The sequence below is a fragment of the Clarias gariepinus genome, chromosome 11, assembly GCF_024256425.1.
Source record: "Clarias gariepinus isolate MV-2021 ecotype Netherlands chromosome 11, CGAR_prim_01v2, whole genome shotgun sequence".
In the NCBI taxonomy this organism is placed as follows: Eukaryota; Metazoa; Chordata; class Actinopteri; order Siluriformes; family Clariidae; genus Clarias; species Clarias gariepinus.
This window is the reverse complement of record NC_071110.1, coordinates 33577501-33602500: the sequence shown is the minus strand read 5'-3', so window position 1 is coordinate 33602500 and position 25000 is coordinate 33577501. Positions and strand designations below refer to the sequence as shown.

Here is a 25000-nt window from a genome sequence, read left to right as displayed (position 1 = left end):
AATTCAGGGAATTTTCTGTTTTAAGTAAATTTTTATAAAGTAAAAATTCAAAACCTGATTTGGTATTTAATTAAAGAATTTTTTTTCTATAACAATATAAAATATAGCATGCGTAAATATTCTATAAATAAACACAGTCTGACACCAATAATAGATTTAGGGTAATAATGTAGTAATAATATTAATAATAATAATAATAATAGGATAATAATAGAGCTTTTAGCTACAGATCAGAGGATCCGGAGGTTCTGAACCCAGAGACGGGGTTGTGGTGAGATCAGACTTCATGCCCGGGACATGAGTCCATCCCATGGACCTTCAGCAACGTACATGAGAACAGAGCTGGAACCTGGGACAGGAGAGACCACATCATGGTGATTAGACAGGGACTAGACAGGACATCTAGTATTCACACAAGTCTTGGACACTTGGTTGTGAGTCAGCACAACGTCACTGATACTGGAGTAAAGAGCAAACGTTCTCCTCAAAATTGGGGCACAAAGCGAGCTGGACATCACCAAAACTCCAGTGTGGAGCCAGCGTGATCTTCTCTAGATCTGGCAGGTGTACTAACAGGACCAGAAGGAGATAACTCTGAGAGATCAGGCTGTAGCTCTGGACCTAGACGGTGTAGCTCGGGGTGAACAGGAGAACACGCGCTTACTGTACCTGCACCGTCCAAAAGTCCTGAGGACACGGGAGGGATCATCAGAGGGGAAGTTCATTTAAACAAGAAATGTTCTGGAGTCTATAAACATATAATAGTAATAATAATAATAATAATAATAATAATAATAATAATAATAATAACCACACAATAACTATCGATTTATAAAATAAATTAAAATTTTAATTAAAGCAATAAATAATTCAGAGATAAAAAGCTGGTCATTAATAATTCTATTTACATTCTGTTGTGTTTATACAAATCATTTTATTTTAAAAAGGTTTTATTGTCAAATGTGAAATACAAGCATATCCTGTCATGTACAGCTGTGCACACACACACACACACACACACACACACACACACACACACACACACACACACTGAATATGATTTATACTAAGTGACAGAAGAGGGAAGTCAAAGGTCAGACAGAAAGAGGAGCTGCTGGTGTCAGTTCTCTTTTGTGTTGTTCTACTCGTGTGTGTGTGTGTGTGTGTGTGTGTGTGTGTGTGTGTGTGTGTGTGCGCATCCACACTTAAGTCCCCTGCACCTCAGTACTGTTAGGTCAGATGTGTCTTGTTCGTCATCTTTGGTACTTTGATCCTCACACACCTGTCTCTCATTCCCTCGGTTTGTCTTACACTCGGTCCCTCTTTCACTCGTTCCCTCTTTCACTCGGTCCCTCTTACACTCGTTTCCTCTTTCACTCGTTCCCTCGTTCTTCCGCTCCGTCGCTCCACAGTCGTCGTCTCCTTTCTCCATTATTTTCCTTTTGTGCTTTAACAGTGCTGAGTGTCAGTAGCTCACATCCACATCATCCCAATGCAGAGGCAGCGGGGCCGCGATCCGTCCGACACACACCGCGTTAGCATCCAGGTATGTCTCTCTCTCTCTCTCTCTGTTACACACACACACACACACACACACACACAAATTATCATTTCTCAACATGTCTCTGTTGCTCTGAAGCATTTATTTATTTACTTTCTGTCACTTTTGGTCATACATCCTGTCTCATCTGTCCTTAAACTGAAATATTATTTTGAATTATATTTAGATTTGAATTTAGAGCTTTGGTTAACAAAACACACACACACACACACACACACACACACACACACACACACACACACACACACACACACACACACATCATCATCAGATTTATTTTGTAAGTCCGTGTGTGTTTAGAGGTGAGTGTATCCCAGCTGTTTAATTCATCTGGAGTATTTTACAGATGTGTACAGTTCTGTGCAAAAGTCTTGGCCCCTTCAGAGATATTAAATGAAATGATATGATGCAGAAAAAAAAGTGAACAAATGTTTTACTGTGACAGGCTGCAAAGTGCCAATTTGTTTGTCACAAGCTGCCGTGACTTTTGCAGAGTTCCAGGTGTGAATGTGGTCGTAGGATTACAAGCTGCACGTCCTCTTCAGTCAGAAACACACAAGTCTTTAAAAATAAAATGTACGAATCGACACCCGGTGCGTTCTCTTATCTCACTCCAGTAGCTCGTTAGAACTCGTTAAGAGGCAGGTGATGAAGAGCTCTTCCTCCTCCTCCTCCTTGTGTGTGTACACCCCTCTCAGATCCTCGTTAACACTAGCGAGCTTACTTGCTAATCAGTTTTTTGTTTAATAACGGTAGATTTGAGAAAGAACACATCATTCTTCAGCACATGATTAAACACCATGACGATCAGAATTTAAATACAATACATTAAAAGGCCTGAAAGTGTCACATCATAGGAGTGAAGGTGAAGACGTTTGAATTTCTCCTCCTGAGAGACGTTTTCTAATCAGTTATTCATGTCAGGAAGCGCGGCGCTAGCGTTTACACTTTATTCACCATTAATCATTATTTAATTAAAGTTTGGGAAATAGAATGATTTCAGAGCTGATTAACGATGTTAACGACGCAGGCTACATGCTAATGTAGCATCCCCATCATTAAGCCTGCTTAACTACGAGATGAATGAACTTTTTTTAACATTAATACACAGACATACATCAACATTTAGAAACTCCATCAGCAAACAACAGGACGGAAGGAAAGAAAAGTGTAAGATGAGGAGAGACGCACGGCCTGCAGGGGGCGCTCACAGGAGCAACAGAAGAGAAACAGACAGGCTGATGTCTGAGTGTATTCACTGCTCTATCAGTACAGAGCACACACACACACACTCACACACACACACACTCACACACACACACACTCACACACACACACACACACACACACACACACACACACACACACACAGTGCATTTCTGACCAGCTTAAGTTTTTCCACGTGTGTGTGTGTGTGTGTGTGTGTGTGTGTGTGTGTGGGTGTGTGGGTGTGTGTGTGTGTGTGTGTAAAACATTACTAATCAATACTCATTTAATCAGCATGAGCATCAATCAGTCCACTCTATTGATCTGACCTGTCACACACACACACACACACACGCACACACACACACACACACACACACACACACACACACACAGAGCCCTGCTGTTGTTACTCGTGTGTGTGGATGAACACATGACGTCTCCTCTCTGACTGTTTCATCTCACTTTGTGTTTATGTTTATCTGACTCTTGCCCCTCGCTCCTGGAAATTAATTGATACTGGAAATTATTTTATGTTGAGGTTAAATTTTTTTTTTTTTAAAACAAAATCAAACTAATTCTAAAAGATTGGAACACATTTATTTAATAATTTTTTATTTGATGTCTCTCTCTCTTATTTTACAGTTAGAATAATACAAATATAAACAAACAAACAAACAAACAAACAGAGACAGAAATAAATAAATAATAAGGGACGTTGCCCACAGTTTGTACAGTAGCTCACTGCAGTAACCAGTTTGTTTTTGCTGCAATCTGGCAACCCGGGCCTCTGCTGAGAGTAGATTATTGATCTGAATCTGAAACACTCAGTGATTTATACCTGAAACGGGGGATGGGCATGTTCCCCTTCCTTGGACACGCACACACACACACACACACACTCACACACACGTGTGTTCAATATCAATGAGTAGGACATGAAAAAAAAATCTCCTGAGATTTGTGTGTGTGTGTGTGTGCGCGCGTTGGAAAGATGTGACGTCTGTGAGAACGTTGTGTTTTGGGAAATGAATCCTTAAGCGTATTGTTCAGAGACAGCGTGATGGTGAACTCCTCGCAGCGCTGCTTCCGGCCGATAATCGAGACGTAAACACACACCGAGCTCAGAGAGGAGAGACGAGCGAGCCGCGCTCAGCTCCAGCATTTTTTACTGAATAGAAAAACATCAAAGCTGCTCTAGAAACTTATCCTGGGCAGAAACACACACACACACACACTTGTGGTATTCAGGCACAGAATAAACTCGATCACCGACATCCTGGAATTGTTCTTTAAGCGGAGAGTCAGCGCGTCTCGCCCTGCGGCCTGTCAGAGAGAGACTGGAGAAAGAGCGGCGCGCAGACGAGTGTGTGTCGTCTCTCACACACAGATCTACAACAACACGGGACGATAAACAAAGCAGATTGTCAGTTAAAGTCTGTAAATGCTTTCGTGTCCAAACCGAACAAAACAATTTCACATCAGATGTTCAGCATTTGTGATTTTCTTGGTCCTGATGACGAGTCGCCGTAAGGTCGCCGTAAGGTCGCCGTAAGGTTGCCGTAAGGTCGCCGTAAGGTCGCCGTGTTTACAGCACAGCCGGTTTAGATTGAGCCACGCCCACAAAACAGGGGGAAAGATCCAAAGAGACGTGAAAACATTCTTGTTGACGTGTCTTAATTCATGGCTTCGGATCACAAACGGTGTGTTTTTTTACACAAATTAATTATATGACCAAGTTTGACCCTAACGGCCTCCCATAATCCCAGTGTGATGACTGTGGGATCGTCACCAGGTGCTGAAAGTGTTATTTTAAAAATCTCCTGGATGGAAGTTTGGATAAAACCAAGGTTGTGTGCTCGAGCTTCCTTCAAGGGGAACGATTTTTACTAGAATACATCATCAGTAGGACGTGGGAGCGGCGGCTCCAGCAGGTGAGGCTCTAGATCTGTGGATCCCCTCCCCCCCCCCAACACCCCCACTGCCTGTAGCGCCGCCCCTCCCGTTAGAGAGATTTTAATTTAACATTTGTTAAGGTTTGAGGTTTAACTAAACTGGATAATCCGTTTCCTCTAAGTGTGTCGCGCGTGTCTTTATTCCAACATCACATTTATAATATGAGTAAATCTGAGTATTTTAAAATTGATCGTCATTAGTCACAGACTGACTGCAATCAACTAGATTAAAAGTATTAATTGATTAACAGCATATAATAATATATGAGAATATATACTAATATAAATTAGATCTTTTGATCTCTGTGTAACGATCCTGTTTTGACTTTTTAAATATTTGTTTCTCCATCCTGTCCCTGCACTCCGGGGTTTATTCCACAATTTATTTCAGCGGCAACAAACTGAGTTTCTGCCTTGAGGAGCTTTTCAACAGGAAAAATTCTGTATTTGTGTGTGCGCGCACACACACACACACACACACACACACACACACACGCACACACACTTTCTTTTCAGATATGCTCTGGGCCAGCAGCTGAGTGAAGATCACAGCAGATATTGTGAAGTTTGAGAGAGAGAGAGAGAGATTGGCATGAATAATACAGTCAGGTGATTTGGCAGCATCTGAGCTGGAACGAGGGAGAACGGATGTAGAGGAAAGGTAGAACAGTGAGAATAACAAAAAGAGCTAAGGAGAGACAGGACAAGAGGACGAAAGTAGGACGTGGAGATACTGAATAAACCTGCAGGAGAGACGGAGACGAGATGGAGAGAATAAAAATTACAGAAAGCAGCTGGAGAAAAGGAGCAGAGTGTGTGTGTGTGTGTGTGTGTGTGTGTGAGAGAGAGAGAGAAGGAGCAGTGACAGGAACATGATGAAAGTCCTGTCGGGAATTCGCTGAGGCCGCTGACGACAGCAGATGGGTTTAATCCACTGAAGCGCTGCAGAACTTCTGCACAAAGCCCCGTGTTCAGCGTAATGAAGCCGAGCGTCACGACACCGCAGCTCTCTCCACCGATCTCTCGACTGATCTCACTCCGCTCTCTCCTCTTTCTCTTTTCCTCTTGAAAATCAGGTCAGTGAAGGCCAGTGTAAAGTTCACCTGACAAAGTGAGACAGAAGAACTAAAACCTCTCTACTTTTGATCAGTTTGTCCTTGTGGTGTCCTGAGCGTGGACAGTTCGTCGTCCCCAGCTCCGTCTCCCCGGGGTCGGAGCGTCTCTCACCAGACACCACGTGGAGCTCTCAGGTCCTGCAATGCCAAGGATGAGCTTCAATTCAATTCAGTGTTACTTGTTGTTGTCGCAGAGCAGCTTTACACAATCAAAATGATCAAAGTTAGTATGAAATGTCAGGGCGTCTCCGGGGCGTCTCCGGGGCGTCTCCGGGTCAGGGACTCGCTCTTTATAAGAGAAAGCAGCATCCGCAGGGTCAGATCGGATTCACGTCAGACTCTTGGGTGTGTTGTGGTCAGGAAGTTCTCTGGTCACACTCTCATCACCTCGCTCACACACCGTCAGTGTGAGGAGCGAAAGGTCAAAGTGCTGTTTAATAATGACGGCGTGGTTTATTATCGAGTATCAGTTTATCTAGAGCATCCCCTGTTGCTATAGTAACGGTAACACTTTAGAAAGAGCGTGTTATTCATGGTACGGCTTTCTGACCAATCAGCTTCAAGAACTCACCTGGGCTGTGTGTGTGTGTGTGTGTGTGTGTGTGTGTCTGTGAGAAAGAGAGTTCAGAAGACCTTCTGCGTCTGGTTTGAGGATCATGCTGGTGTTTGTGCACCTCCAGTGTGTCATGCTGGTTTTAACCCCCTGCTGTGTTTATACACACACACACACACACACACACACACAGATTTTCTCCAGCCTGCGTGAACTCTTTCAGCATACAGATTCCTGCTGAAGTCTTTAAGCCCGTGTGCGTACACTGAGCAGAATTTACTGTTAAAGTTGCCATGACAACCAGGAGCACGCAAGGCCGTGTACTCTGCACGCATCGCACTCACGCTGTGTGTGTTTTAACAAGTCGTAAAAATATAATAAACAGAGCGTGATTATTAAACGCACTTCTGCACTCTTCTGTATAAACAGAACATCAGGACAATTCCCATAAACTCTCCCGTTCCAGATCTTCTGCTTCATAGCGACAACTGCAGGGTTCAGGAAAAGTTAAACAGCAGAGAAAGTTTTTACCTAAAAGTGTTTCTTATCCAAAGAACCCATGAGGAACCTTTTCTTTTGAGCCTTTAAAGAAACATTAAAGGGTCCGTGTAGAGCTCTGCAACCGTGTGTTCCTTTATCAGGAAGAGAACTCTCACCTCTCCACTCTTCTGGAAAGAACTTTACTCACTTTGGCTAAGATTATACACACACACACACACACACACACACTGTCGTACTGTAAATGATCTCTGTGACCACAGACTTCCTCAGTGTACTTATAATGACGCTGTTTTATTTCGAGTACAGGAAGTCCCTGACATGCTCCGTTCCAGGATCACGTTTGTAAGTCGGATTTGTTCTTAAGTCTGACAAAGTGAGTCTTGTACGCCTTTGACACAAATATACAATGTAAAACATTGGACATAACAATTCACGTGACTAAATCTTTCCCTAGTAAGGAAATGAATCTCACAGTGTCGTCTCTGCGCCTTTAAACCATGAGGGGAATCCTGGACGCCATTTTGTCTCAGAGCTGTTTTTCACTGTACTGGACTGTGAACTTTGTTTTGCTGAGGATTTTCTGAAATTGAGATTGTTCATGGGCAGCACAGTGGTGTAGTGGTTAGCACTGTCGCCTTGCACCACCAGGGTTCGGGTTCGATTCCCATCTCTGTGTGCATGGAGTTTGCATGTTCTCCCCGTTCTTGGTGGGTTTCCAGGTACTCTCTACTGTCTCTCTTCCTTTTTCTCAAACACACACACACACACACACACACACACACACATGTCCAAAGACCTGCAGATAAGGATAATTGACATTCCCAAATTGCCCGTAGTGTGTGTGCTCTTTAATCCTTCTATCTGTTGGCTGTCGTTGGCTCTTCAGTCTTGAGGACTGGTGGCACATCCGAGCGTCAAAATGCTGTGACGCATTGTTTTACACACACACACACACACACACACACACACACACACACACACACACACACACACACACACACACACACACACAGTGCACACTTAAAATGCACCATCTGCCTCACCACTCTGGCCCGGAAAGTCAACTCTCTTTTCTCTTTTTCTCAAACACACACACACACACACACACACACACACACACACACACACACACACACAAACACATCAGCATAGACGGTGATCATACTTACTGTTAACACAGGAACAGATGAGAAGAGTGATATTAGTGAGGCGGAGAGTAATGGATCAGTAAGTACTGTTACAGCTGTTTCCAGTTTTAAAGAATCAGGGTCAATCAGTACCACAAGCTCCGCCCCAATAGTTCCTGTTCTGTGCTTTGGATTAGACACTCATGCGTTTTCACACCAGGGCCCCGGGATCGTCCCTGAGGAGACTCGACCCCAGAGTCTGGGTCTTTTAGATCAGTGAGAACACAATCGCTCCCTGAATCAGATACGGAAGCCGTCGTACTCAAGAACGGCAGCAGCTCAATGTTTAGATACGACGTCATCAGTGCCATCACCCGAGAGACACCGAAAATATCAAGTCTGAAATATCAGTAATATTAGCCATAGCACGAAGATTGACCTGCTTATTCTTCTCCTGTGTTTAATGTTGGCTCACAAACCAAGTAGGTGTGTACTGTGTGTACGGTGTGTGTACTGTGTGTACTGTGTGTACTGTGTGTACGGTGTGTGTACTGTGTGTACTGTGTGTACGGTGTGTACGGTGTGTACGGTGTGTACTGTGTGTACGGTGTGTGTACTGTGTGTACGGTGTGTGTACGGTGTGTGTACGGTGTGTACTGTGTGTACGGTGTGTACGGTGTGTGTACGGTGTGTACGGTGTGTACTGTGTGTACTGTGTGTACGGTGTGTACGGTGTGTACTGTGTGTACGGTGTGTGTACTGTGTGTACTGTGTGTACGGTGTGTACTGTGTGTACGGTGTGTACGGTGTGTACTGTGTGTACTGTGTGTACTGTGTGTACTGTGTGTACGGTGTGTGTACGGTGTGTACGGTGTGTACTGTGTGTACGGTGTGTACGGTGTGTACGGTGTGTGTACTGTGTGTACGGTGTGTACGGTGTGTACGGTGTGTGTACGGTGTGTACGGTGTGTACTGTGTGTACTGTGTGTACGGTGTGTACGGTGTGTACTGTGTGTACTGTGTGTACGGTGTGTGTACTGTGTGTACTGTGTGTACGGTGTGTACGGTGTGTACTGTGTGTACTGTGTGTACGGTGTGTACTGTGTGTACGGTGTGTACGGTGTGTACTGTGTGTACTGTGTGTACGGTGTGTACGGTGTGTACTGTGTGTACGGTGTGTACTGTGTGTACGGTGTGTACGGTGTGTACGGTGTGTACGGTGTGTACTGTGTGTACTGTGTGTACGGTGTGTGTACGGTGTGTACGGTGTGTACTGTGTGTACTGTGTGTACGGTGTGTGTACGGTGTGTACGGTGTGTGTACGGTGTGTGTACGGTGTGTGTACGGTGTGTACGGTGTGTACGCTGTGTACTGTGTGTACTGTGTGTACGGTGTGTACGGTGTGTGTACTGTGTGTGTACTGTGTGTACGGTGTGTGTACTGTGTGTACGGTGTGTACTGTGTGTACTGTGTGTACGGTGTGTACGGTGTGTACGGTGTGTACTGTGTGTGTACGGTGTGTACTGTGTGTGTACTGTGTGTACGGTGTGTGTACTGTGTGTACGGTGTGTACTGTGTGTACGGTGTGTACGGTGTGTACGGTGTGTACTGTGTGTACGGTGTGTGTACTGTGTGTACGGTGTGTGTACTGTGTGTACGGTGTGTACGGTGTGTACTGTGTGTGTACTGTGTGTACGGTGTGTACTGTGTGTACGGTGTGTACGGTGTGTACGGTGTGTACTGTGTGTACGGTGTGTGTACTGTGTGTACGGTGTGTGTACTGTGTGTACGGTGTGTACGGTGTGTGTACTGTGTGTACGGTGTGTGTACTGTGTGTACGGTGTGTGTACTGTGTGTACTGTGTGTACGGTGTGTACTGTGTGTACGGTGTGTACGGTGTGTGTACTGTGTGTACGGTGTGTGTACTGTGTGTACGGTGTGTGTACTGTGTGTACGGTGTGTACTGTGTGTACGGTGTGTACGGTGTGTACGGTGTGTACAGTGTGTACGGTGTGTGTACAGTGTGTATGGTGTGTGTACTGTGTGTACGGTGTGTGTACTGTGTGTACGGTGTGTACGGTGTGTACTGTGTGTACGGTGTGTACTGTGTGTACGGTGTGTACGGTGTGTACGGTGTGTACGGTGTGTACTGTGTGTACGGTGTGTACGGTGTGTACGGTGTGTGTACGGTGTGTGTACGGTGTGTGTACGGTGTGTGTACGGTGTGTACTGTGTGTACGGTGTGTACGGTGTGTACTGTGTGTACTGTGTGTACTGTGTGTACGGTGTGTACTGTGTGTACTGTGTGTACGGTGTGTACGGTGTGTACGGTGTGTACGGTGTGTACTGTGTGTACGGTGTGTGTACGGTGTGTGTACGGTGTGTACGGTGTGTACTGTGTGTACGGTGTGTGTACTGTGTGTACTGTGTGTACGGTGTGTACTGTGTGTACTGTGTGTACTGTGTGTACGGTGTGTACGGTGTGTGTACGGTGTGTACGGTGTGTACGGTGTGTACGGTATGTACTGTGTGTACTGTGTGTACGGTGTGTACGGTGTGTACGGTGTGTACGGTGTGTACTGTGTGTACTGTGTGTACGGTGTGTACGGTGTGTGTACGGTGTGTACGGTGTGTGTACGGTGTGTGTACGGTGTGTACGGTGTGTACGGTGTGTACGCTGTGTACTGTGTGTACTGTGTGTACGGTGTGTACTGTGTGTACGGTGTGTGTACTGTGTGTACGGTGTGTGTACGGTGTGTACGGTGTGTACGGTGTGTACGGTGTGTACGGTGTGTACGGTGTGTACTGTGTGTACGGTGTGTACTGTGTGTACGGTGTGTGTACGGTGTGTACTGTGTGTACTGTGTGTACTGTGTGTACGGTGTGTGTACGGTGTGTACTGTGTGTACTGTGTGTACGGTGTGTGTACGGTGTGTACTGTGTGTACTGTGTGTACGGTGTGTACGGTGTGTACTGTGTGTGTACTGTGTGTACGGTGTGTACGGTGTGTACTGTGTGTACGGTGTGTACGGTGTGTACGGTGTGTACGGTGTGTGTACTGTGTGTACGGTGTGTGTACTGTGTGTACGGTGTGTACTGTGTGTACGGTGTGTGTACGGTGTGTGTACGGTGTGTACGGTGTGTGTACGGTGTGTACTGTGTGTACGGTGTGTACTGTGTGTACTGTGTGTACTGTGTGTACGGTGTGTACGGTGTGTGTACGGTGTGTGTACGGTGTGTGTACGGTGTGTGTACGGTGTGTACGGTGTGTGTACTGTGTGTACTGTGTGTACTGTGTGTACTGTGTGTACGGTGTGTACGGTGTGTACGGTGTGTACGGTGTGTACGGTGTGTACTGTGTGTACTGTGTGTACGGTGTGTACGGTGTGTACTGTGTGTACGGTGTGTGTACGGTGTGTGTACGGTGTGTACTGTGTGTACTGTGTGTACTGTGTGTACGGTGTGTACTGTGTGTACTGTGTGTACGGTGTGTACGGTGTGTACTGTGTGTACGGTGTGTACGGTGTGTACTGTGTGTACGGTGTGTGTACGGTGTGTACTGTGTGTACTGTGTGTACTGTGTGTACGGTGTGTGTACGGTGTGTACTGTGTGTACTGTGTGTACGGTGTGTACGGTGTGTACGGTGTGTACTGTGTGTACGGTGTGTACGGTGTGTACTGTGTGTACGGTGTGTGTACGGTGTGTACTGTGTGTACTGTGTGTACTGTGTGTACGGTGTGTGTACGGTGTGTACTGTGTGTACTGTGTGTACGGTGTGTGTACGGTGTGTACTGTGTGTACTGTGTGTACGGTGTGTACGGTGTGTACTGTGTGTGTACTGTGTGTACGGTGTGTACGGTGTGTACTGTGTGTACGGTGTGTACGGTGTGTACGGTGTGTACGGTGTGTGTACTGTGTGTACGGTGTGTGTACTGTGTGTACGGTGTGTACTGTGTGTACGGTGTGTGTACGGTGTGTGTACGGTGTGTACGGTGTGTGTACGGTGTGTACTGTGTGTACGGTGTGTACTGTGTGTACTGTGTGTACTGTGTGTACGGTGTGTACGGTGTGTGTACGGTGTGTGTACGGTGTGTGTACGGTGTGTACGGTGTGTGTACTGTGTGTACTGTGTGTACTGTGTGTACTGTGTGTACGGTGTGTACGGTGTGTACGGTGTGTACTGTGTGTACTGTGTGTACGGTGTGTACGGTGTGTACTGTGTGTACGGTGTGTGTACGGTGTGTGTACGGTGTGTACTGTGTGTACTGTGTGTACTGTGTGTACGGTGTGTACTGTGTGTACTGTGTGTACGGTGTGTACGGTGTGTACGGTGTGTACGGTGTGTACGGTGTGTGTACTGTGTGTGTACTGTGTGTACGGTGTGTGTACTGTGTGTACGGTGTGTGTACTGTGTGTACGGTGTGTACGGTGTGTACGGTGTGTACTGTGTGTACGGTGTGTACGGTGTGTGTACTGTGTGTACGGTGTGTACGGTGTGTACGGTGTGTACTGTGTGTACGGTGTGTACGGTGTGTACTGTGTGTACTGTGTGTACGGTGTGTGTACGGTGTGTACGGTGTGTGTACGGTGTGTGTACGGTGTGTACGGTGTGTACGGTGTGTACTGTGTGTACTGTGTGTACGGTGTGTGTACGGTGTGTACGGTGTGTACGGTGTGTACTGTGTGTACGGTGTGTACTGTGTGTACGGTGTGTACTGTGTGTACGGTGTGTACGGTGTGTGTACTGTGTGTGTACTGTGTGTACTGTGTGTACGGTGTGTGTACGGTGTGTACGGTGTGTGTACGGTGTGTACGGTGTGTACGGTGTGTACTGTGTGTACGGTGTGTACGGTGTGTACGGTGTGTACTGTGTGTACTGTGTGTACGGTGTGTGTACGGTGTGTACGGTGTGTACTGTGTGTACGGTGTGTACTGTGTGTACTGTGTGTACGGTGTGTACGGTGTGTACGGTGTGTACGGTGTGTGTACGGTGTGTGTACGGTGTGTGTACTGTGTGTACGGTGTGTGTACGGTGTGTGTACTGTGTGTACGGTGTGTGTACGGTGTGTGTACTGTGTGTGTACTGTGTGTACTGTGTGTACGGTGTGTGTACTGTGTGTACGGTGTGTGTACTGTGTGTACTGTGTGTACTGTGTGTACGGTGTGTACGGTGTGTACTGTGTGTACGGTGTGTGTACTGTGTGTACGGTGTGTGTACGGTGTGTACGGTGTGTACGGTGTGTACGGTGTGTACGCTGTGTACTGTGTGTACTGTGTGTACGGTGTGTACGGTGTGTACGGTGTGTACGGTGTGTGTACTGTGTGTACTGTCTGTACGGTGTGTACTGTCTGTACGGTGTGTACGGTGTGTACTGTGTGTACGGTGTGTACTGTGTGTACGGTGTGTACGGTGTGTACGGTGTGTACTGTGTGTACGGTGTGTACTGTGTGTACTGTGTGTACTGTGTGTACGGTGTGTACTGTGTGTACTGTGTGTACTGTGTGTACGGTGTGTACGGTGTGTGTACGGTGTGTACGGTGTGTGTACGGTGTGTACGGTGTGTGTACGGTGTGTGTACGGTGTGTACGGTGTGTACTGTGTGTACTGTGTGTACGGTGTGTACGGTGTGTACTGTGTGTACTGTGTGTATGGTGTGTGTACGGTGTGTACGGTGTGTACGGTGTGTACTGTGTGTACGGTGTGTGTACGGTGTGTGTACGGTGTGTTCGGTGTGTACTGTGTGTACTGTGTGTACTGTGTGTGTACGGTGTGTGTACGGTGTGTACGGTGTGTTCGGTGTGTACTGTGTGTACGGTGTGTGTACGGTGTGTGTACGGTGTGTGTACGGTGTGTACGGTGTGTACGGTGTGTACTGTGTGTGTACGGTGTGTGTACTGTGTGTGTACGGTGTGTACGGTGTGTACGGTGTGTACTGTGTGTGTACGGTGTGTACGGTGTGTACTGTGTGTACGGTGTGTACGGTGTGTACGGTGTGTACTGTGTGTACGGTGTGTACTGTGTGTACTGTGTGTGTACGGTGTGTGTACGGTGTGTGTACGGTGTGTGTACGGTGTGTACGGTGTGTGTACGGTGTGTGTACGGTGTGTGTACGGTGTGTACGGTGTGTACGGTGTGTACTGTGTGTACGGTGTGTACGGTGTGTACTGTGTGTACTGTGTGTACGGTGTGTACGGTGTGTACTGTGTGTACTGTGTGTACGGTGTGTACTGTGTGTACTGTGTGTACGGTGTGTACGGTGTGTACGGTGTGTACGGTGTGTACGGTGTGTACGGTGTGTACGGTGTGTGTACGGTGTGTGTACGGTGTGTACGGTGTGTACGGTGTGTACTGTGTGTACTGTGTGTACGGTGTGTACGGTGTGTACGCTGTGTACGCTGTGTACTGTGTGTACTGTGTGTACGGTGTGTACGGTGTGTACGGTGTGTACGCTGTGTACTGTGTGTACTGTGTGTACGGTGTGTACGGTGTGTACGGTGTGTACTGTGTGTACTGTGTGTACGGTGTGTACGGTGTGTACTGTGTGTACGGTGTGTGTACGGTGTGTACGGTGTGTACGGTGTGTGTACGGTGTGTGTACGGTGTGTACGGTGTGTACGGTGTGTACGGTGTGTACTGTGTGTACTGTGTGTACGGTGTGTACGGTGTGTACGCTGTGTACGCTGTGTACTGTGTGTACTGTGTGTACGGTGTGTACGGTGTGTACGGTGTGTACGCTGTGTACTGTGTGTACTGTGTGTACGGTGTGTACGGTGTGTACGGTGTGTACTGTGTGTACTGTGTGTACGGTGTGTACGGTGTGTACGGTGTGTACGGTGTGTACGGTGTGTACGGTGTGTACTGTGTGTACGCTGTGTACTGTGTGTACTGTGTGTACGGTGTGTACGGTGTGTACTGTGTGTATGGTGTGTACGGTGTGTATTGCCCCCTGCTGTTTCGGAGGGTTTGAACACACAAGCGTACCCGAGTATGGAGCACAAAGAGCAATGAGAACGTGCGCTGGGAATGGTACAAATCAATACTGCCTATCACATTAGTGTCTTATCAATAAATTCTGCTTTACTGGACGGGTTCCTGTGTTACAGAAGAGTTCCTGTAGAACCGAATGGGTTCCTTGGAGTTACAAGTGAACTTCAGAAAGAGATTAGTTTGATAGACAAAGTTTTAAAACTGTACGTTAATTATAATTCTCTCTCTCATTATATATAAAATGAGTGTTTCTGTCTGTCTCTATCTCTCTGTCTCTTTCTCTCCCTCCCCCCACTCTCTCTCTCTCTCTCCGTCTGTCTCTCTCTGTCTCTCTCTCGGTGTATTCTATCTCTTTTCTTTGTCTCTCTTGCCCTCACTGCACTCGTTCTTGTTGCAGATGTCTTTCATCCCTTTTTATTTGATACACTGCTCATCCTCTCCTCCTCATCCATTCCTTTCATTATTTATTTATTCTTTTATTTGTTTGTTCATTCAGCCTTGTGTTTATCCTTTAATTTATGATTTCATTAATTATGTTTTTTTTATGCGTTTTTTCATTCGTCTGTTTGTTCATTTGTAAATCAATCTTCTCAATCAGCTCGTCATTCATCACTTTATTCAGGCTTTAATTGATGCATTTGTTCATTATTTTATTCGTTTCTCAGTAACTGAATGCGTCTGCAGTTTCTGCGCTTTCACTACGCTGTACATTTTTACGGATGTGTGAGACGTAAAAGCCTGCACAGTGTGTGTGTGTGTGTGTGTGTGTGTGTTTTAAGAGATCTTAAATTTTGCTGAGTGAAATTAAAAGCCACAGAAGACACACACACACACACACACACACACACACACTCCTGCCAGCGACGGCTCTGCAGTGTGTTAATATCAGCGCTGACTCCAGCAGGATGCTGATGAATGAACGCTTCAGTCGTTTCTGTTTTCCATTAAAGTGAAGTCCTCGTGATAAACAGGAAGTTCTTTTACGTTGGTGTGTATTTTCTGTAACGCAGTGCAGTGGTGTTTTCTGGTCGTCTCTCTGGAAAGCAGCTGCACGTCCTGATTCAGCCGCAGTGTTCGGGTCAGTAGTTTCGACCGCGTGTTTCTCCCGGCTCAGCTCGTGTCTGTGAGGAGGACGAGCAGCGGTGTTCTTCACCCCCAACCTGAGAGGAACTTCAGCGATCCGTCCCCAGTCATCCAGGGGTTCATTTACATTTCCTGTGATTTACATTCCTCAGTTTATTGTGTTTGGTTCGAGCGTGATGTTAACGGTGGACGGATAATCAATCAACTGTTAGTAGTAGACCTAGCATGAAAGCATGCTGACAGCCACTCCCCCTCTTGACCACACCCACTCTGTACCACACCCACTCTCAGGATGGCTAATTCGATCCGTGCCCAGGTACACTGTATCGGTCTCGAGACCACCTCTTCTAGCAGTTTTTAGCCACTCTCTCAGCCACGCCCATTCTCACCCACTTTCCATCATGCCCATTTTAGCCACACCCATTTTTAGCCATGCTGACTTAAGCCACACTCATTTTCAGCCTCGACCACTTCTAGCCACACCCACTCCCAGACGCTTCTGTTTCCAGCCACGCCCACTCTCAGAAACACCTATTTCCAGACACGCCCATTCTCACCCACTTTCCATCATGCCCATTTTAGCCACACCCATTTTAAGCCATGCTGACTTAAGCCACACTCATTTTCAGCCTCGACCACTTCTAGCCACACCCACTCCCAGACGCTTCTGTTTCCAGCCACGCCCACTCTCAGAAACACCTATTTCCAGACACGCCCATTCTTACCCACTTTCCATCATGCCCATTTTAGCCACACCCATTTTTAGCCATGCTGACTTAAGCCACACTCATTTTCAGCCTCGACCACTTCTAGCCACACCCACTCCCAGACGCTTCTGTTTCCAGCCACGCCCACTCTCAGAAACACCTATTTCCAGACACGCCCATTCTCACCCACTTTCCATCATGCCCATTTTAGCCACACCCATTTTTAGCCATGCTGACTTAAGCCACACTCATTTTCAGCCTCGACCACTTCTAGCCACACCCACTCCCAGACGCTTCTGTTTCCAGCCACGCCCACTCTCAGAAACACCTATTTCCAGACACGCCCATTCTCACCCACTTTCCATCATGCCCATTTTAGCCACACCCATTTTTAGCCATGCTGACTTAAACTCATTTTCAGCCTCGACCACTTCTAGCCACACCCACTCCCAGACGCTTCTGTTTCCAGCCACGCCCACTCCCAGAAACACCCATTTCCAGCCATGCCCACTCTCAGGCACACGTTCTCTTAGCCACAACCTCTCTATCTGCCATGCTAACCCAAGTTGATTTCAGCCACACCCACTCTTCGCCACACCTATTTTTAACCAGCCTCGGGTGTGAGGTACTGTACACTATCATCGGCCGTTCCTGCTCTCGGCCACACCCCTCTCAGACTCTCCAGTTCTCAGTCTCCACCACACGGCTCTCAGCTCCACCACTCTCAGGCATGCCCAGTCCCGGCCACACCCTCTCAGCCACGCTGCTCACCCCTTCAGTTTGAGTTTAAGGGTAGTCTTGTTCTCTTCTAACAATTTTTGCATGATGTCTTTTTTTTTTCTTCTCATGCACAGATTTCCTAACAGTCTAATTACTTTTGCAGTAAAGTCTCTTTTGGACTTGAATTTGATTTGACGTTGATGTGGGTGGTCCTCTCGGCTAGTCCTGGTCTTGGCCTCGAGCTTGTCAGTGCTGGTGGTGTTACATACGGCTCACACACTCCTGCTCGTCTCTATGGATGGAGTGTGTTGTGGCTGGTAGGGACGTGGATTTAAACGGCGGATTTAAAATGAAAGCGCGTGCATTTTGAGTCTTGACGTGACGTGGCCGTGAGCTGGTGCAGAATTAAACCGAGGCTTAGACCTGGAGCTCATCACCACCACCGCACCGCGACCAGGCGATTAGGTGCTTATCTCCTCAGATCATCCTGTGATGTGTAAAATCCAATCTTAAATCCTTCACTCTCCTCACGGGCGGGTCAGATTGACACAGCGTGCCCTGACACGCTCCCCACTATTCCTGTTTAGAGAATAATTTAAAAGTTTGTACTTTTAATGGTATAAAAACTTTTCTAAATCTACAGCTATTCGGCCCGGATCCAGACCTCCTGTCCGTTTCCCCCGTAAGGTTCTCCAAAGCCTCTTTAGCTGTTTTTTTTCCTCCAGTCCCTGTGGTCAAGCTGATAATTGGTTTTTCTGCCCGGCACTAAAATGAAATGGTGTGTGCAGAATAATAAGCTCATGGACTTCACCTGGTCCATTATAGAGCTGAACGAAGGGCACGAGAGAGAGAGAGAGAGAGAGAGAGATTTCAAAAATCCTTTCTGACAAAGGACAGAATCAACAGATCCTGAATTTGCATTAAATAATAAACAGCTCTAAATTATTTCACTATGATTACACACCTCCACTGAGTATTCGTCTTGTACTGCAGCAGAGAACAACGTCGTGATTTTAACTGGTTTATAATTACAGTTTTAAGGTTCATTCTTGTCCCTGTTACGTTATAGCAGCTATAAACACTCGCTTTACTCTATTTTTATTTTATTTTTTATTTATTTTTATTTTTTTTTTCCGATTTTCTCCCTAATTTAGTCGTGTCCAATTCCTCCCCGTCACTAGGGGGCTCCACATTAAGGCTACTACTACCATTTAGCCAGGAGGGCCGAAGACTAAACTCGAAGTGTTTTTCGAACTGCTCGCTCACGCACCGTTAGGGGCGGAGTAACACACTCGGAGGAAAGCGCTAGCCGCTCCTTCCGCGTGCGCGAGCTCACAGACGCCCCTGATTGGCTGTATGTGATTAATGTGGGAGCACTGAGTACCTCCCACCCCTCCCCCCGAGAGAGCTCGGCCAATCAGCTCTCTCTAGACCTCCGGCTGCGAGAGGTTACAGCATCACCCGGGAACCGAACCAGCGATCTCCGGGTGATAGGGCGAGAACTTTACCACTGCACAGGCTGTACCACTCGGAGGCCGCTTTACTCTCTTTAATCTCTATCTTTACTAGAAATAACTACCATGTGACACTGATGAAGAGTGTATTGACGGGTGTAGTGATCAGTGTAATGATGAGTTTTTAACTTTCTGTACTTTGTTATAGTATTTTTGCCCCTCGGCGCCACCATTCTGCAGGACGCTGCAGTGTTTCTTCTCGTCTGCATGAGTCAGGAGTTGGTTTCGAGCGAGCGAAGCAGACTATAATGAGTTGTTTTTTTGTCGATTGATCGGTGCACTGTTGCATAAATTCAAGTTCATGTTGCCATGGAAACGCTTTCCCCTTCATTCCTGCGAGATGACTGCGGAACACTCTGATATCATCATTGTCCTCATCACCCTCTGACGTTCCGTGTCTTCTCTCCGATCGTCTCCGATCGTCCCTGTCTGTCCCACATTTTTTTAGATCGATGAGCCAAAACCACAAAGCCTCATGGGAAATGTAGTGCAACAAGAGCTTGTGTTCAGAACTAGATCCAGATGTGACTGCTGTTTGACAGTATTACTTCTGATTCATCTGGACAAATGTGTGTGTGTGTGTGTGTGTGTGTGTGTTAATTGATAATTGAGGTAATTGATAAGTTTACAGACTTTAATGAAAAATCAGTCAGAAAATATATATTTTTTAAACTGCTCAACCGGTCAGGGTTTCAGTTATAATTAAGTTATAATTTTTTATAATGATGAAATAAATAATATACATAAACAGCTAAATTATATAACAAAGTACACATCTGTTAATGCGCATAAATATGCAAATGTGAGTTTGAGTTTGAGTCGCGCCCCAGCAGCCTGATAGCAATAAGCGGCATTAATCATCAGCTAAGCTAGCTAGCTGTTTAGCTAATCGCTAATCGTCCCAGGCGGGTCAGTGGGATTTCAGCGTCTTAGGGGGTTTGCATTCCCGTTTTGTGTCTCGTTTATTTAAACCTGGTTTAATAGATTTCAGTGTTACCGTGACAACCGAATCATTTGTTCTGTATGTTTTATAAATAGTAAACATTTCCACAGAGAGAGAGAAATGGAAAGATGATTAGTGTTAGAGATGGATTGGAAATGAATTGTGTGTGTGTGTGTGTGTGTGTGTGTATGCGGTGGTTATCAGGCTGTTGTGACGTGTAATTAAAGCGGATCAGTGTGAGGATCTCGGCGGCCGGTTCCTCGCTCCTGAACCTCGCTCCTGCAGCCGGGCGACGCCTCCAGTCTGTAATTACACCTCATCACTCTCACACACTGCTCCTGATGGAGGTGACACCCTGAGACGTGTGTGTGTGTGTGTGTGTGTGTGTGTGTATTGTGTGGATTGATGATCTTTGAGATTCAGGGACTGATTGAAGTTTAATACTCTATAATTATTAAAGACACAAACACAAACAGGTCGATACACACTTCACTGAGTGTGTGTAAAAGTGTGTGTGTGTGTGTGTGTGTGATAGAGAGATGTCTAAAAGAGCAGATGGCAGTATTAAAGATGTAGAACCTGTTTCAACCTTTTTTATATCAGTTACATTTTTTAAATCTTCCTACATACAGTGGGAGCGATTCCTAACACGTGTGCCACGTTTTCTCCCGTGACACAATAAACGCGCTGGCGTTGTGTAATCATTAGTCTGTCCAGGTTGTCATGGTTACGTCAGGTTTGGTAGTTTGGAAATTAAAGTTTCGATCAGGCTTCTTAAAGTGTTATGGATAATACAGGATGTGGGCGGGGCTAATCATACAATAGAACAACTTTCTAATGACTGATATTCTCTGAGTCACGTGTTTAACTCACACGTATTAACGTCCAGGGGTCAGCTATTTCTATTATTATTATTATTATTATTATTATGATTATGGCCAGATTACTGTATATCTTGTTATGACACAAACGGTAAAGATGATCGTGCATGTGTGTGTGTGTGTGTGTGTGTGTGTGTGTGTGTGTTTGGCCAGACAATTAGCTCATTGTAGCTCAAACCCAGGCGAAATGTCACGCTCCATGGCGATGTCTGTAATTATCACAGATACAGAGCCGCAGCTCGGCGACGCATCGCAGCTCATTAGCATATTTAAAGATGCAGAACGACTTTAAATTGTTTAAAACATTTTTTTTTTATAATATTTGCAATTCATTTGAATGCAATAATGTATTTATGTAAGTGTTATTATTTTTTAACAGTTTAACAATTTTATATTAACTCAGTTTTAATTAATTAGTTTTAAAGTTATTTATTTTCATTTTAACTAATATAAATTTGTATTTTTAAAATCTAATTTGTTGCTTAGATGTTCTTTTTTTTTCTAGATCAGTTTTTAATGTGTATATATTTACTCTTGTACAAGACCTCATTTAAATATTTATTTAACATCTTAAACTTTAAAATTGAACGTCTTTTATTTTGAATCCTCTGTAAAGTCTATCTGATGTTTGTAAGATATCGGAGGCCCGTCCTCACCACTGTCTCTCTGTCTGAACTCCTGGTGCGCTGGGGATTATGGGTAATGAAGAACGGACTATGGGGACATTTATTAACGATCAAAAGGTTCGGAACTTCACCTGGTGATATTTACAGCCAATTAATTAGGATTTACACCTGGCATTTATCAATAGTCATCCCCGGGGTGTTTCTCCCTCCCTCTCTCTCTCTCTCTCTCTCTCTCTTCATTTTATCTTGTTTTTCTTTCTAGGTGTAGTTACAGTCTCTCTCTGTGTGTGTGTGTGTGTGTGTGTGTGTGTGTGTGTGTGTGTGTGTAGATGAATATGTGCAGCCAAGCGAATAGCTGATCTGATTAAGAACATTTCGAGCGTCTTGTTTATGGTGATGGATGGATCAATCGGAGTGAGAGAACGAGGAAACAGACAAACGTTCCTGCAGCTTCCAATTACTGAGATTAAACCTGACAAGTACAACAAACAGGAAACAACCTAAAGACCCCGCCCCCCTCTCTCTCTCTCTCTCTCTCTCTCTCTCTGTCTCTCTCTCTCTCTGTCTCTCTTCCTGTCTCTATTCTATTTTTGTCTTGTATCACTCTTTCTGTCTCTCCCTCTCTCTCACTCACAGACAGAAAACAGAACCAAAAACAGTCTCAGTTAAACGAATACACAGTGTAATAAATGCCAGACTTTAGCTCTGTCGCTCGTCTGCTGCTGTATTTAAAGTAAACAGGAAGTGAAGAGACAGAGTTTGGACTCAATAGTGTTTTGTTTGGAAAAGAAACTCTACAGGGATAGAAAGGTACAGGTTGAACTTTTTTCTGGATCCAGTGGTCAGAGAGGTGTTCTGTATATAATAATGATGAGGATGATGATGATGGTGGTGATGATGATGATGATGATTATAAAGGGAACTCATTTCTTCTTGATCATCTGACTATAACAGTAAAACCTCTTGATTATTTTCATTTTAATATTCCTCATAGACAAACTGGATTCCTTGAGGGTTCTTTCATGGTTCTTTGAGGGTTCTTTAGGGTTTCACCAGCGGTAGTGTGTCAGAGATGCTGGAGATGGAGAGAGCGGGGTGAGGAGGCGTGTGTGCGGTCCCTCAGTGGTGTTTCCACGGTGATGGCAGAATCGGATGTAAGAGCAGTAAGGGATGGAGGAGGGAAAGAGGGAGCGCTGTAATTACCCAGAACTCAGTGTGTGTTAGTGTGGACTGCAACATTCAACAGGTCTTCCAACTCCATTCACCATCCCTCTCTGTCTCTCTCTCTCTCCCTTGAGGTGGTCCAAAATAGAGTTGTAGTGGTGCAGGATGGAGCGATCTCCAGTGTGGAGCAGTCAGGTGCTGCAGAGGGTCAGGAGGGGACCAGCCCACTGTAGAGAGCAGTGTAATGACCGATGGTGAGCAGACAGGAGATGAACGAACAGACAGTGACCAGGTGACAGTAAATAAAAAACGTGGGAAGCTAAATGATGGGTAATACAGGGACAAAAGGGCTCGTGAATGTGAGGAGGTGGAGAGGGCTGGAGAGCCCAGAGTGGAAAAAGCACACAGAACACTCAGGAAGGTCCAGTTTCAGCAGGAGGCTCAACCACTGTAAGGGAACCGGTCTCACTGGAGGGGTTAAATAACATGGGTGGGGCAGGGACACATCAGTCTTAGAGAAAGGTGAAGGCTCTAAGGATGAAGATTTTGGAGAGGACAGGTTTTTTGATATATCAGATATCAGTGTGTCGTGTTTTGGAGAAGATCAGCAGCTCTACAGTATACACTCGATGATATAAACGAATACTTGAGAAAAAACATACAAAAAATCATTGAAGATCATTTTACTGATGTTCAAAATTTATAGCATCAGTAGGAAAATTGCAGCGCACCGCAAACTGTGATCTACTGAGCAAAAAAAAGAGATGACGCTTAAAAGATCACACAGCGAAATGGCGGCGGTCTCGTGTAATACAGAAACGAAGACATCACACTGGGTGCTTTCTGTTCTCTGTAATGCACTTTACATCTGTTTCTCTTCTCTTCTTTTACTTTCTCTAATGGATAATTTAAAAATAGGCTCCTTAAACATGAATGCTGGCAGAGACAGACAAATAAGAGCAGTAGTAGGAGACTTTATAACACTAAAGAACATTGATGTTGTCGTCCTACAGGAGACACATAGTGACCAAGCCTGGGACTGAGTGGGCCATGTGGTGGGAAGGGAGACTTTTCCTACGTCACGGCTCCAACGTCAGTGCCGATAGTTATTAATAAAGCAGTGGGCACGAGCGAGTTGAAGTTACAGAATTAGTGAAAGGTTGAGTTTTAATTGTAAAAGGAGAAATAAAAAAGAAAGTTTTTACTTTTTAAAATGTGTACGCCCCCAAAGATGGGAGCGAGAGAGTCCAACTTTTCAATAGAGTTAAAAAATAAAATACAAAAACTGGAATTAAATCCACAACAGTACTGGGAGGGGACTGGAACTGCACTGTAGACTTCACCCTAGACAGAAACGGAGAGGGAGAAAAAACTACTATAAGAAAATACACATGGGTCAAGGTTAACAATACAGAGATCACTGCAGCGAGACTGGACAGGTTCTATATCACCAAATCCCACAGAAATAACGTCCACAAAGCAACCATCTTCCCCACCGGCTTCTCTGATCATCATCTGATTAGCATAGAGCTAATGATACCAAACACAAAAAGGCAGAGCTCATACTGGCGTCTTAATATAAAACTATTACAGGGTGAGATCTTTTATGAAAATTTTTAAGTTTATGGAATGAATGGAAAGATAAAAAAGGGAATTTTAGCAGTTTGGTCTCTTGGTGGAAGGTGGGGAAAAATCAAATAGGAAAAGTCTGCAGAACCTACACTGAGCACACATTAGAGCTTTTAAACCACTACAAAAGAACTCGAGACAGAAATCAACCAAACAGGGAGCAAAATGGTCAGCAAGAAGAACATCAGAATGGGCCGTCTTCTGGAAGGGAAAAGAAGAGCTCTGAGCTCCTTCCTCCACGAACAAGCCAAAACAGCCCTGATCAGACATCGCATCTCCTGCATCAAGGACATGGATGCTCCCAGTACTCCAACTAGTAGAAGGCCTTAACTATAACACACCTGTTCGTGCTTAACCCTAATGAAATGGACTTATCAGTCACAAAACATCTTTCAGTATCAGTCCGTACTTAAAGCCTGGAAATCAACGATAAAGACGAGCAGGGCTGACGCACAACTGTTTTAAAGTGCAGATGAAGAGCCACTATTTCACACCCCGCTCATAAACACCAGGATGCTATCATCAACTTTCATTCGACAGCGCTTCCAGAGAGCAGGAATCACCAGGATTAAGGATCTCAGGAATGAAATGGAGTGGAAGACAGCAGGCAAACTGTGTACAGAAACTGGACTAAAATCAAGCCGTCTAATAGAGAGATCTTTGGGGCGAGGTGATATCAGCACTGCCCTCCCAACTTCTTTAGGGCAAACCCTAGAGAGCATCAGC

The 25000-nt window shown here is 45.5% G+C and overlaps 1 protein-coding gene across 12 annotated transcripts in view; it reads left to right on the top strand.

The window, feature by feature from the left end:
• Positions 1–25000, top strand: part of LOC128532862 (cGMP-dependent 3',5'-cyclic phosphodiesterase) — a 168863-nt gene that overhangs the window by 46322 nt on the left and 97541 nt on the right. For 5 of the 12 annotated variants that reach the window (XM_053506979.1, XM_053506977.1, XM_053506975.1 and 2 more), the window contains exon 3: positions 1457–1546. The exons of 3 other annotated variants lie outside the window; for them this stretch is intronic. In XM_053506979.1, the coding sequence (XP_053362954.1) occupies positions 1493–1546 (54 nt within the window). In that variant the 5' untranslated portion in view covers positions 1457–1492. The remainder of the gene's footprint in view (positions 1–1456; positions 1547–25000) is intronic. 4 more of the 12 variants (XM_053506969.1, XM_053506968.1, XM_053506970.1 and 1 more) reach the window with 1 other exon arrangement.